This window comes from Macadamia integrifolia, chromosome 11 (genome assembly GCF_013358625.1).
Source record: "Macadamia integrifolia cultivar HAES 741 chromosome 11, SCU_Mint_v3, whole genome shotgun sequence".
NCBI lineage: Eukaryota > Viridiplantae > Streptophyta > Magnoliopsida > Proteales > Proteaceae > Macadamia > Macadamia integrifolia.
In genome coordinates this window covers 15,558,777-15,572,512 of record NC_056567.1, presented here as the reverse complement: position 1 = coordinate 15,572,512, position 13,736 = coordinate 15,558,777, and the positions used below count along the sequence as shown (strand labels likewise).

Sequence of the window (13,736 nt, the reverse complement as noted above, 5' to 3'; positions counted from 1 at the left end):
GAAGTGGAAGTGGATGTGTTCAAGAAGCTGGACGAGTAGGGCCGAGGAATTAGGGCTCACAGTGTCCTCCATCGGGAAGCTTGGTTTCTTCTCCAAGGCAAAGGAGTTGGGATTGCTGAGTTTGCTGGAGAAAGTCGCTGGCTTCTTGCCGTCGACTTTGGCTTCGTTATTGCTACCTCTCTCTGTGGCTGCTATGGCCGTAATCGTTGTGATTCCCGATGATTCGGCGGCTCTCAAGCATAAACACAAGCAGAAGAAGAAAACCGGAAATTTCAACGATGGCTCTCATCGTGAACACGAGCAGAAGAAGAAAATCAGAATTTCAACGGAGTGGGTTGGGATGGGGTTTTGAAGGAAGTAGGGTTTGGTTTCCTCCTTAAACCGGGTTGTAGAGAAAACCAAGATTTCAAACCGTTTTCTTCCAATCCACTGTCCACCTGTACGATGCCACGTGTCGATAGATAAACCACCCTCCGCCAACCTCCTCCAATATCATAGGTCGTAGACGATTTTGATCCGCTAGTGATACCTGAAAAGAGAGACATTATTCCTTCAAGAGGTACCCCACAGCTATTGTTGAGATTAGATTGATCACTTCTTGGAACAAAAACTCTCTCTGACTTACAAAATTTACAGGGATAAAGTATTCGAAGTAATATAACAAATTGAGCAGTCTCTCTCAGGTGGTAACTGCTGGCACCTCTCTCCTAGAAGTTGAATGGTTTTTGTCAAGGTACTTGATTGTTGAATGCAAATGTTTGTTATTGGCATTCAGACATGACTTGGCAATCTCTATCAATCTAGAGCATATTGGTACCATTTCTTGATTTTCCTGCCAAAAAATGCAATGCCATTGGGGAAACATAATCAGAACAATGAATTATCTGCAGGAATTCCTGCTAGAGAAGGAAAGAATATCTATGGATACATTATTATTGTACTAGACATGATCACAAAGTAAAGTTCCACTAATCAAATAGAGCAGAAGGAATCCAACTTCTCCACCTGTCCACAAAATGAGGCAGTTTGGACCCAACATTAACTATGTGCCATCACAGATATCCAAGAAGGTAAAGTTAACAACTCGCATATTATCAATAGGACCCAGTTTCTCCTCACCATGGGTGAAGATATAATCTCTTCAACTATAGGATCTGACCCTTTGGTTGGACTGGGGAAGGGTATTCTTAACCTCATACAATAGGGGGTGAGAGTTAATGAAGATCCCAGAGTCCGAACATAGCATCACATCACTTCTCTCTTCACCATGGAAGAAGAAAAACTTAATCCTCATCAATAATTACTTATTTTGGATAGACTTGCATATTCGAATGGACTTTAAATGGACAGCTATGATTAGTAGCAAGTTGGGTTCCAACCAACATGCATGTGTGGTGTGTGCCTTTTTGGAAAGCATATATGGTTCCAACTCTCCCCATTTTAACAAACTAAAATGCAAGACCTACTTCACAAGTCAAATAAAAATACTAGCAACAAGAAACCTACTTTGAAAGACGATATGATGCAGTTGCAAGCTTCAAGTGCCAAACTTCCTCGAGCAGCCTTGGTGCAAGCATTGGGTGTCAGCTCAAAATAGAGAAAGTTCATCATACGGAATCTTAGAATAATCGTAAAGGGCCACATGTTGATACTTACCTGGTTTGGCACCTGTTTTACTTCATCAACCAGGCTCTGAACAACAGAGCTGGAGAAAGAGAGAAGTTCTTGGTAATAGGATGGCTCAGAGAAAAATAATAGGTCATTCCCCACAATCTGGATAAGGTGGTATAAAGGAATATCATGAGCCATAAGAAGTAAAAGCAAGCAGTGAGTAACAGAATTTCTGAGTCACAAGACACTGCGAGCTTTAATACATGCTCAAAATTCCAAAACAATCAATGGAAACTATAGATCTGTCATAAAGAATAATTCAGTTTGTATATACCAGTGTGTTCAATGGAATTCTCCCTGAGTTGTGGTCGGTTGACAACTCTAGGTTCTAGGCATACCAACTTTGCATGCTTTCAATAAAATAAACCATTAACCATAGACACAGTTAGATAACAGAGTACCTCCCTACTGTTAGCATGGTATGGGAGCTTATGTTGGGATAGGGTTGTTGATAGAGAAACGACTGCACAGAATGTCCTGATCCTCAATCTTGGAGTTATCCTACAAATTTTGAGAAACATTAAGTCAATACCGAAATATAGGAGGTACAAGTATCCATACCAAAAGACGCAATGCAAGTCTCACCATGATTGAGAACTAATTTTGGATAATATATTCTTTGGGATGTGAGTGGCTCCACATTCAGAATTACCTTCATAATAGAAGAATAACATCAGATAAGAACAAGGCAACACGACAAACAGTGATCTAGTATGCAGAACCAATTAGGATAATTATGACTAGTCTAAAAAAAAAATCTTCATTCATCCCTAGAGTCCTTAAATTCCAATTTTCCGAGCTTGCACTGACACCAAATGTCCCTCTCGGATTCTGAAACACCCAAACTCTCTCATCTATGTAACATAGTAGGAACTAGAAAATTTACGGATTAAAATTATGTTGTATATGAGGAAGACTTAAGCTGACTCGTCACTTTATATCATAGTTGTCATGGTGCCTAGGCAGACCAAGGCGGTCGAGGGGGGCAAAAATTAAGGCGTCAAGGCGCCAATCTAGACAAAATCGCCCGGACAGCTATGCTTCATAAGGTATTGAAAGACCATGACACAGAACTGTACTTGGTATTCTTCATTATATTCAGTTATCAAGTTTATGTGATTTAATTGCAACTGCTGGATGTAAGAGAATCATTTCAAAAGTGAAGAATCATAACTAATCTCAGATATTTTTCTTTCAGGTTTATACATTTGATTTTTGTAAATATGTATTATTTCCGCCCTAGGTCACTTGGTCATATGTCAAGTTTAAGTCCCATCAAAGTTGGCAATGTGACAAACAAAAAAACAAACAAAAACAACAAGAAACTCAACCTTATCCCAACTTAATGGGGGTGGTTACATGGATCCAAGCAAGGACAAAATTAAAAAAGTAAAAGTGAGGAAAGTAACACAATAACGCAAAAAAGTAGAAAGTAGAAACACAGCTAAATGGGGTCCCGCTACATGGATCCTTGCCCTCCACTTGGCTCTATTCAAGGTCATAGTTGGGACAAGGCCTAAACTATGCATGTTTTTGTCACTAGTTCTCCTATGTACAACAAGATGCGGGAAGAACAAACCTGGTATAGGAAAAGCAGACATTTTCACATAATTTTTTAAAGGACTTGGAAGAAGCTATGCACTTAGGACTCCCCCCCAAAAAAAAAAAAAAGGGTTAATACTTGTTGGTGGGTGTTGTCACCATGATCTGCCATGTGGAAGAGTGATGTGGCAAATCTGATCGTTACCTAGGGAATAGTCTGGATTGGCCATATGTCAAATTCAGCCTTAGATTCAATCATTTACCACTCCATTTAATGACATGCCCTCCTTGTAGTCCATGCGCCCTCTTTGTTGTCCTTAGATTTTTAATGTTTGTTTTGCCACATTAAAAGTAAGGAATGATCATATTAGAGCTGATTTGGATCCATGATAAGTTCCGAGAAAGTCGTTTGAGGTGGAATGACCATGTTCTATGGAGGCCTGGGGATGCACCAGTAAGGAGTGATCTGATTCGGATTGAAGGAACTAAAAGATTTGATGGATCCATGTAACCGACCCCATTCAGTTGGGAAAAAGCTTAGTTGTTGTTGTAGGTTATATAACCCCTTTTTCCAAGGCAATGTTTCCATCAACACCAAGAGGGCGAGGTGAAAAGACAACTGAGAATCTTTTGGACTACTGCCTAAGCTACGAATGGTAACATCCATAGCTGACAATACCAGCCAAACATGGTGATGTAAAAGATTTGGATGGGATAGGAACTTTTCATGTGGCAGCCCCTCTCTCTCTCTCTCTCTCACACACACACACACACATGCTATGAATGCATGTATGTTATCCCAGGCACACAAAAAGAAAAGGGGGGGGGGTGGGAAGAACAAGAATACAACATTATTTCGCATTATCTTTTTAAAGCAGTGGCACGAAAAGAAATAAAATGCATGGCATGGAGGTAACTAAGCATCCAATATGTTAGTGCAAAAATAAACATCTAGTAAAATCTTGGTTTAAAGTATCTTTGATACCGATATGATACCCTTCGATACGTATCTTAAATTTAGCTGATAGATACGATACACACCGATACGATACATGAAATTTTTAAAATCCTTTCGTATCAATATATATATCCTACGATACATACCGATATGCATCAATACACTACTGATACACATCGATACGATACGATACGATATGCACCGATATGACTCTATGGAAAATATAAAATCTAGGTGAAATGTATGTTTCGGTATGTATCGATCGGTACATATCGGTGAGTACCGGTATGTATCGGTGAGTATCGGTATGTATCGGTGAGTATCGATATATACTGATACAGTGCGCTACTGTCATATAATGGTCTAGATGGGTAATTTTTTAGAAAACACGATTTTTTGAGGGGTTTTTATTCCAAAGTTGTTGCTAGCCATATTTCTCTCAAACTAAAGTAGAAATCAAGGTTGGAAACAAGGATTTTACATTTATGAGACAACTACAAACCTTGAATTCTTAGTGCGATACCCTCAATTTAGTGTTTATGCATAATACACGTTATCAATAGCTTTTTTTTTTTTACAAATTCTTTATGCAAAAGTGTTTAAAAAAATGTTTCTTATCAATTTATGTGTGTATCTTTAGTGTATCTTAGCGTATCTCCGATACGATACGATACACTCCGATACGTATCTTAATTTTGGCCGACCGATACGGCGACCGATACCAATACTTTAATCCATGAGTAAAATCATAAAATCTCAGCTTAGATTGGAGGGATTTTTGAAATATTTGAATTACCTGGAATCAAAATTAAGAGACTGCATAATTTCCTTACTGAGGAGAGAATTCCATCTAGGTCAACTGGTGTTCGGCCTACACAAGGAAAAAAGCCAATTTAGCTATTAATGCCTCAAAGAATGGATATGTTGGTCATAAACAAACCTACAAAAGAGCTCTGTGATACAAATAAGGTTGCAAATTAAGCCAACCATGACTGAGCACAAACAAATTGCAAATTTAACGGTATAAAGTTCAGAATGACAATAAAACCTGAACATTATAATGCAGAGCCCTAATTGAACCTTGCTTATCACTCTGGTTTATATATTTCTACGGACCCATGAATTCTAGGGGAGAATTTGGGTATACTACCATTAAAGGAAAAGAGCAGTTTTTCAATATGCAATATAATTTGTCAAGATTAGCAAAATATTACTCTTTCCCTGGGGTTGGAATGTGGCAAAAATTTGAAAAAAGTGCCAAAATTTTGAGCAAAACCTGTTGACATTGGCAAAATATTTCTGTTTCACCAGTGTTCAAAATCACCTTTTAGTCAAAATTTCAAACATTTCCTACAGGTCGTATAAGGATGTTGTCTATGTATTGCATCCTTTCCTAGCCACATGGAGGGAAGAGAGGTACAATTAAAGCATCCAACCAACAGGTGGCCAATTGGGTTTGCTAAATGTGCAGTGTCATTGGATTGGCCACATTGTGGTGCCATTAGCCATAGAAGATAAATATCCTAGTATCCTACCACCATTCATGGGATGTTACCTTGGAATACTAATGATGAAATTTCATATGAAAAGGGAAAGAAAAAAAAATAACTATCCCTTTTTTGGTGCAGTTCTTGATATTATGAAGATGCAAATACATGTGAATAACATAGAAACAAAAAACAATCTTAGCCCTCCTAAATCAACTGTTGATTTAGTGCTATTCCCAAACAGGGAATAGTGCTAAAACAGCACCTACGACAGGGACTTTTTGGTCCCTATCATATTTGTATGAGTCCTTTTTGGTCTTTTCCCTTTGTAAGTGAGGGGCTGTAATGTCTCTTTTTGTAACCTAATGCTATATATCCTTATGAGAACCTAAGATTACATTCACATTGAATTAATCTTAGGTTGCTCTCTATTCTTGAGACTACCTTTGGTTACTTCATCTTCTTCTCTTTTCTCTCCTTTTCATTCTTGTTTTTGGTTTTCTGGTTTAGCTACAGCTTCTGAGATTGTAACATGGTATCAGAGCTGCTGTAGTTAAATTAATTGAGTTCCGAAGACAAGAAATCTGCTGGTCACGATCTAGAGGTTCTTCTTCTCTGTGCACAGCCACTTATTCCTGCAACTACTATTATCTAATCTCTAATGGAGTGATTTCTCCTTTGTCAAGATCTACCTTACCTTTACTGTTGGAGTAAGTGGCTGATTGCTTGATGATTTGAAGCCGCTGCCTCTCCTTTCTTTACTTTCCTTTCTTTAATTTTACCCTATCTATATGATGGCGGCCAGGTTTGAGGCTGCTTTTCTTGATTGATTGATCTATTTTATCCTACCTATATGAGTTGTTTGATGCATATATTTGCTTGCTTGTTGCCAATATATTCTATTGATGCCTACATGGTCAATCTGAATTGTGGTATGGAATGTTGGATTGATTGCTAAGTTTTCAGATCTGAATTGCTTTACTACCTATCTAGATACGTTCATCCTATTACTTGCTAGCTACACTACTTGATTGTCATGGCTGGGATTGTGCTTGCTACTACTACTGTTTTTTCTACTATTGCTTCTTCTACATCGGATAATATCAATGTCCAGATCACCTCTATCAAGCTCAAAGGGAGCTCGAACTATCTTCTTTGGGCTCAGTCTATTAAGGTGTATTTGTTAGCTAAAGGCAAACTGAGCTATACCACTTATGAGGCTCCTTTGCCTGATGATGCTAAGTATGAAAATTGGATGAAAGAGAATGCCTTAATTCTAATCTAGTTGTGGAACCAGATGTTGCTACCAATGTTATGTTCCATTCTACAGCTAAGGGAGTATGGGATGATCTGAAAGAAACATACTCCCAAGAGAAGAACATGACACGGATCTATGACATATATGAGAAGCTTTTTCAGTTTCGTCAATCTGACAAATCCCTCTCTGAGTATTACAATGCCTTTAAGGGGATGATGGAAGAGCTTAATGTCTTCCAACCCCTGATTACTGATATTGAGAAGTTGAAGGCTCAGCAGAATGAGTTCTTTGTTTCCAAATTTTTGGCTGGACTGAATAGTGATCTAAAGGCAGTAAAGGGCCATCTACTTGCTGGTGATACGGTTCTCACTTTGAATGATGCTTTCTCACGTCTACAGCGTATCACCTCCTCATCCAAATCTTATCAGCCTTCCAAAGATAATTCTGCACTATTTGCTAACCGTGGCCGTGGCCGTAGCCACGGTCGCGGAGGACGTGGTCCTATGGGTCGAGGTTCTAGTGGACAGTCCTCGGATCGCACCGGTCGCCAGTGTACTTACTGTGGAAAACCTAACCACACTGTAGAGATGTGCTGGGCCAAGCATGGCAAGCCAGAATGGGCAACTCAGTTAGCCAATCATGCAGTGTCCGATGATGGTACTGATACTGTATCCTCGGTGACTACTACTCCTATACCTGCTTCAGGAGATTCTTCTACTAGTATACGTGATGACATCAACTAATTACTCCGGCGCTTGCATTCTCTTGAGGCTTCTTCTAATACATCCCATGGTGCCTCCCCTTCCGCTGCTACCCTTGCGCATACAGGTACATCAGCCTTTCTTTCCACTACATCTACCCCCTGGATCATTGATTCAGGCGCTTCCGCTCACATGACTGGTAAGTCATCACTTTTTCAGACCTTCTCATCCAGTACTAGTTCTACATCTATCATTCTTGCTAATGGTACATCCACTCCTACCCTTGGACATGGTACTATTTCTCCTACTTCTTCATTGCACCTATCGTCTGTATTACATGTACCTCAATTTCCATTAAGTCTTCTTTCTGTGAGTCAATTAACTAGATCTTTGGTGGAGGGTGTGAAAATGATGGATTGTATTACCTCAACAGTGGCTGTCCTCCCACTTCTGCTATTGCTACTGCTGTTGGGGATGTCTCTCCATTCCAATGGCACTGTCGTCTAGGACACTTGGCCTTACCTAGATTACAGCTTTCGTTTTCTAGTTTTCTACATGTTTCTAGATTAGAGTGTGAGGCCTGTGAGTTGAGTAAACACCATCGGGTGTCTTTTCTATCTCGATCAGTGTCTCATAGTCCGTCGTCGTTTTCTTTGGTTCATTCTGATATATGGGGTTCTTGCAGAGTTAGTAATAGGTTTGGTTTTCGCTATTTTGTTACATTTGTAGATGATCATTTTCGCCTCACATGGCTTTACATGTTAAAAGACATATCTGATTTTCTATCTGTGTTCAAAAAATTCTATAATGAAATAAAAACTCAGTTTGGTATTTCTATTAAGATTTTTCGTTCTGATAATGCTTTGGAATATGCTCAAAATGATATTTATGACTTTTGTGATACCGTGACATGGTTCATCAAACTAGTTGCGCATATACCCCACAGCAAAATGGGGTTGCTGAGTTCAAGAACCGGCACCTCCTAGAAGTAGCTCGGGCTATTATGATACAAATGCATGTACCTAAGCAGTTTTGGAATGATGGAGTTTTAACCGCATGCATAGTTGTCATGGCGTTGCCAAAGCGGCGATTTGGCTTCCTGACGGAAAAAGAAATTCATGGCAGTGCTACAATTTACGTGACTCACAAATGGCGGTCGCCATCGGCTGATAGGCATCGCCATGGCACCGCCATGGACTCTAGGTCACGCCTAATTCACTAGGCGGTCGATTTTTTTGTAAAATGCAGGGTGATTTTGATAGGGCTATGTTGATTTTTGATGATTTGATGTTACTTAATGTTGGTTTTATATGTTATAGGGTATATATTGTAGGCTTGTAGCATGTTAAATACCTTTAGAAAATAGGGGAAATAAAAAAATAGCATACTAAATAACTTTAGAAAATAGGGAAAATAAAAAATGACATGGGCGATTTGACCGCCATGGCAACGCCATAACAGGCGATTCATCGCCAAATCGATTAGCCACCCCCCCACCGCCTTGGATCGATTTGACGCCGTGACAACCATGACCACATGTCATTTGATTAATCGCATGCCTTCTTCTATTCTGTCGAATAGGTCTCCATTTTCTATCTTATACCCTAATCTACCTAGCTTTCTTCTTCCTCCTCGGGTTTTTAGGTGTACATGCTTTGTTCACAATCTTCACATGCATGTGGATAAATTGTCTCCACATGCTATACTAAATGTATTTTTTTGGGCTACTCTCATACCCAAAAAGGATACAAGTGCTATGATCCTATTGCTCACCGGAACTTTGTTAGTGCCGATGTGACCTTTTTTGAAGGTACTTCGTTCTTTTCTGACCAGGTGTCTCAGCCTACTGAGGAGTGGTCATTTACCTCCCCTCCCATTCCATCCCTTATACCGCTTCCTGACACCCCTAGTCCCAGTGCACCTGTTCCACCTCCTCTATAGGTTTATTGGCGTAGGGCGAGGGTTGGACAATCCCGTGGCGAGGTTATTGATCTAGCTACTACACACTCTCCATCGCTCCCTTCCTCTAGTGAAGTTCCTCCTTCTGATCCATCTGATGACTTACCAATTGCTAACAGGAAAGGTATACGTTCTTGCAATAAAAAATCCTTGGCTGTTTACCCTATTGATAAGTTTATGTCTATCTCTCACCTTCCACCCTCTGTTTATGGCATTGCTCTATCTCTTTCTACTACTTGTGTTCCCTGTACTCATTCTGAGGCTCTCCATACCCCCGGATGGAAGGGTGCCACGGATGTAGAAATAGATGCTCTCTTGAGTCGTGGTACCTGGAGTCTGGTAGATTTACCTCCTAGTAAGGACCTGGTGAAATGTCATTGGATATACACTGTTAAGTATAACTCTGATGGATCTGGTGAGCGGTTGAAGGCTCGTCTGGTGGCCAAGGATTACACTCAGACTTATTGTGTTGATTACTTTGAGACTTTTTCCCCGGTTGCTAGACTTAACTCTGTTCGTGTTCTTATCTCTCTTGCTGTCAACTTTGATTGGCCTTTATTTCAGTTGGACATCAAGAATGCCTTCTTGTATGGTGATCTACAGGAAGAAGTTTATATAGAGCAACCTCCGGGGTATGTTGCTCAGGGGGAGAATAAAGGTAGGGTGTGTCGCTTACACAAAGCAATCTATGGTCTCAAACAATCTCCTCGGGCATGGTTTGATAAGTTCAATGGTACCATAATTACTTGTGGATTCTCTCAGTGTTACTCTGATCACTCTGTGTTTGCTTGCCACAGGGGTGATAGGTTGGTTGTGTTGGTAGTGTATGTTGATGATATCATTCTGACTGGTAACGATGAAATAGGAATTGCTGAAGTGAAAAGTCACCTCCAGCATCATTTTCAGACAAAGGATTTAGGCTAACTTCATTATTTCCTTGGGATAAAGGTAATCCGAAGCAAGAAAGGGATCAGTCTATCCCAAAGGAAGTATGTAGTGGACCTCTTATCTGATACTGGAATGCTTGCATCCAAGCCGGTTGATATTCCTATGGATCCTCACCAAAAGTTTGGTATTGATGATGATGAAGCTCTTCAGGATATACACCAGTATAGAAGTCTAATTGGAAAGCTAATCTACCTTACTGTGACTCATCCTGATATCTCCTATGCTGTTGGAGTTCTCAGTCAGTTCATGCAGTCTCCTCAGAAGGCTCATTGGGACGCTGTTGTTCGTGTTCTTTGCTACCTGAAGAGGGCCCTTGGCAAAGGGCTAGTGTATCGTCCTAATTGGCATATGGATCTTGTTGGCTACTCTGATGCGGGCTGGTTCTGCTAGTGATCGGAGATCTACCACTAGATATTGTACCTTTGTTGGAGGTAATTTGGTCACGTGGCGTAGCAAGAAACATACCACCATTGCCCGATCTAGTGCAGAGGCAGAATACAGAGCTATGGCTCATACTACAACTGAATTGATGTGGTTACATTTGTTACTCTTGGAATTGGGATTTCCAGTAACCAAACCTATGCAGATGCATTGTGACAACCAATCTGGTCTTCCATGAGAGGACCAAACATACAGAGGTGGACTGCCACTTTGTTCGTGATGTTGTTCTAAAGAAGCTGATTGAGACTCCGTTTGTGTCATCAAAGAATCAGTTGGCTGATATGTTCACTAAGTCCTCATTTGCTCCTAGCTTCCGTAGTAGTTGTACCAAGCTGAGCACATGGGAGATTTATATGCTCCAGCTTGAGGGGGAGTGTTGATTTAGTGCTATTCCCAAACAGGGAATAGTGATAAAACAGCGCCTACAACAGGGACTTTTTTGGTCCCTGTCATCTTTGTTTGAGTCCTTTTTGGTCTTTTCCCTTTGTAAGTCAGGGGCTGTAATGTCTCTCTTTGTAACCTAATGCTATATATCCTTATGAGAACCTAAGATTACATTCACATTGAATTAATGTTAGGTTGCTCTCTATTCTTGAGACTACCTTTGGTTACTTCATCTTCTTCCTCTCTTCTTCTCATTCTTTTTTCTGGTTTTCTGGTTTTCTGGTTTAGCTACAGCTTCTGAGATTGTAACACAACTAACTTTGACAGATTCCGAAAGCAGCTTATTCCCTTTCCATGGAAGAGTTATTAGGATCAAAACCGCGAACTAGGAAATGTGACAAAAACACATAGAATAGCTTAATTTTCTGAATGGGGCCTACATGTAACAAGCCACCTTGTTAAAGAGGAGTTTGACCCAATGTTCTTTCTTGGGTGAAAAACTCCTCTCATGGTCTTTGGCATCTTGCTAATACCATTGATCAATATAGAAACTTAACTAAGGGATAGGAAGATTTGCATGCTGAGGTAGGAATCTGTGAAAATTTTAACCATTAACTGTCAAATCCAATCAATCAAGGTTACCTACATGTTAACTATTCAGTAATTTGTATGATATTAACCTAATTCACAAGAAGTTCTACTAATCAGTAGCAAAAGCCTTCCATAAATTCTCAATGACAAATAGAGAACATTTCAAGGAGACTTGAACTTCAGTTATTTATCAATAGAATATCTAGTACGCATCAGAAACTCATCAAAAGAAAATCTAGTATGCATGAGTCTTAACTCTTTACATTGCAGAAATTCATGAACTATAAGTGATGGATCTAACCATTAGTTAGTTCCAAACTTTGTAAACAATTGATTGCTGAATCAATTAGCCCATCCGTATGAGAAACTAATCCACCTAATAAAGCAACCTGAAATTTCAAAAACAAGGTATTGGAAGTGAGGATAGATGATTTGATTAGGTGGACTAAAACAGAAACTATGGGAGAAAATAGGGGAAAGATTACCTCTGCAGTTTCAAGATAAAGATTCATCTGCCTGATAATAACTGAAATTGATGGTATTGTAACTTCACTAAATGCTATGCAAGATTTTAAAAAACTGATATGTTTTTTAGCATCTTTCATAGCTTTAACTGCTAGGTAATTGCTGGAGTGCACAAGGGTTTCCTGCCAGTGGAGGGAAATCTTAGCTGAGGAATTCCGCGCAACAAGGAGTCAAAGCATATCACTACCTCTAGCATTCATGACATGCAGTTGGAATGAAAAAGATGACAAAAACTTGATTGTTCAAAAATTTAGTGAAACACAGCATCCAGGGATACAAATATTCAAATGAAAGTTGACGACCAGGTCTTTTTCCTTCGTCCTTTAAATATTTCTCTTCCTATTGCGAAAAGCACTGTCATAAGTTTAAGTCTTCTGCTTGAAATGCATAACCTGGTCATAAAGGTGTGTATGAGGTGCCAACATCCCCGAGAAACCTTTTATCCCAAATAGCTAGAAGCATTAACCAACATCCCTGTTATTATCTATCTGCCTTATAAACTGTCCATTGGAAAAATTTAAGTCCATCTTTATAGAAGTAAAGCTTTGTCAGTTTAAAATACATAAGTACTTCGGGAATGATGAGAGCAAATGATGGTTGTTAATGATTACAAAAGCTTTTACGGAGAAATTGAATGGGTTGAAAAATCATTCTGATACATGAAATACTTGAACCTCAATATTATCAGACACTATTAAGATTGTTATGAGAAATGGTGATAAGAAAACATTAAGATTGTCATGAGAAATGGAAAGTTTCTTCTACTCAATGATCATGAGATAATATTTCTTTGTGTTGCCCGTAATGAATCTTATGATCTCCAAGAAACAAAAGTAGAGGGAATTGGTCATTTTGTACATTACAAGACAGAAGTAACACTTTCATAATACAAACCTTAAGCTCATTAGTGCTACCAAAAGCTCCACGACATTCAACCAAAAATGATAAATGGTTTTCCATCTCTGCTCCAAAATCTACCTAAACAGTAATAAGAATCAGTAAATTCATTCCCATTGTATTCATTAAGTAACAGATGTACAGGCCGTTGATTAACCTAAACAGTAAAAATTATCGTTAAGAGCTTACCATCTGCACAAAACGAGAAATGAGATGTACAGGCTGTTGATTATCATCATCTTTGATGCTTGAAAAATCTATGCCATCATGAAGAGCCTGAGAAATTTCAAAAAGCAACTGCACGGTTGTTGGATCACGAATATAACCATTCCTGTCGAATAAAATTGGCACCGATATTGAGTACTCTATTTTTT

At 39.3% G+C, this 13,736-nt stretch overlaps 2 protein-coding genes across 2 annotated transcripts in view; one reads left to right on the top strand and one right to left on the bottom strand.

Moving 5' to 3' along the window:
- LOC122094403 overlaps positions 1–418 on the top strand; it is a 578-nt gene extending 160 nt beyond the window's left edge. Inside the window, exon 2 of the mRNA XM_042665194.1 lies at positions 4–418. Coding sequence (XP_042521128.1) covers positions 4–352 — 349 coding nt within the window. The 3' untranslated portion in view covers positions 353–418. The remainder of the gene's footprint in view (positions 1–3) is intronic.
- A 142-nt stretch (positions 419–560) lies between these two features.
- LOC122092931 (VPS35 endosomal protein sorting factor-like) overlaps positions 561–13,736 on the bottom strand; it is a 26,866-nt gene continuing 13,690 nt past the window's right edge. Inside the window, exons 6-15 of the mRNA XM_042663231.1 lie at positions 13,552–13,693; positions 13,360–13,443; positions 12,426–12,587; positions 12,242–12,329; positions 4,968–5,042; positions 2,257–2,323; positions 2,073–2,172; positions 1,657–1,773; positions 1,507–1,563; positions 561–832 (exon numbers count right to left, since the gene is read on the bottom strand). Coding sequence (XP_042519165.1) covers positions 680–832; positions 1,507–1,563; positions 1,657–1,773; positions 2,073–2,172; positions 2,257–2,323; positions 4,968–5,042; positions 12,242–12,329; positions 12,426–12,587; positions 13,360–13,443; positions 13,552–13,693 — 1,045 coding nt within the window. The 3' untranslated portion in view covers positions 561–679. The remainder of the gene's footprint in view (positions 833–1,506; positions 1,564–1,656; positions 1,774–2,072; positions 2,173–2,256; positions 2,324–4,967; positions 5,043–12,241; positions 12,330–12,425; positions 12,588–13,359; positions 13,444–13,551; positions 13,694–13,736) is intronic.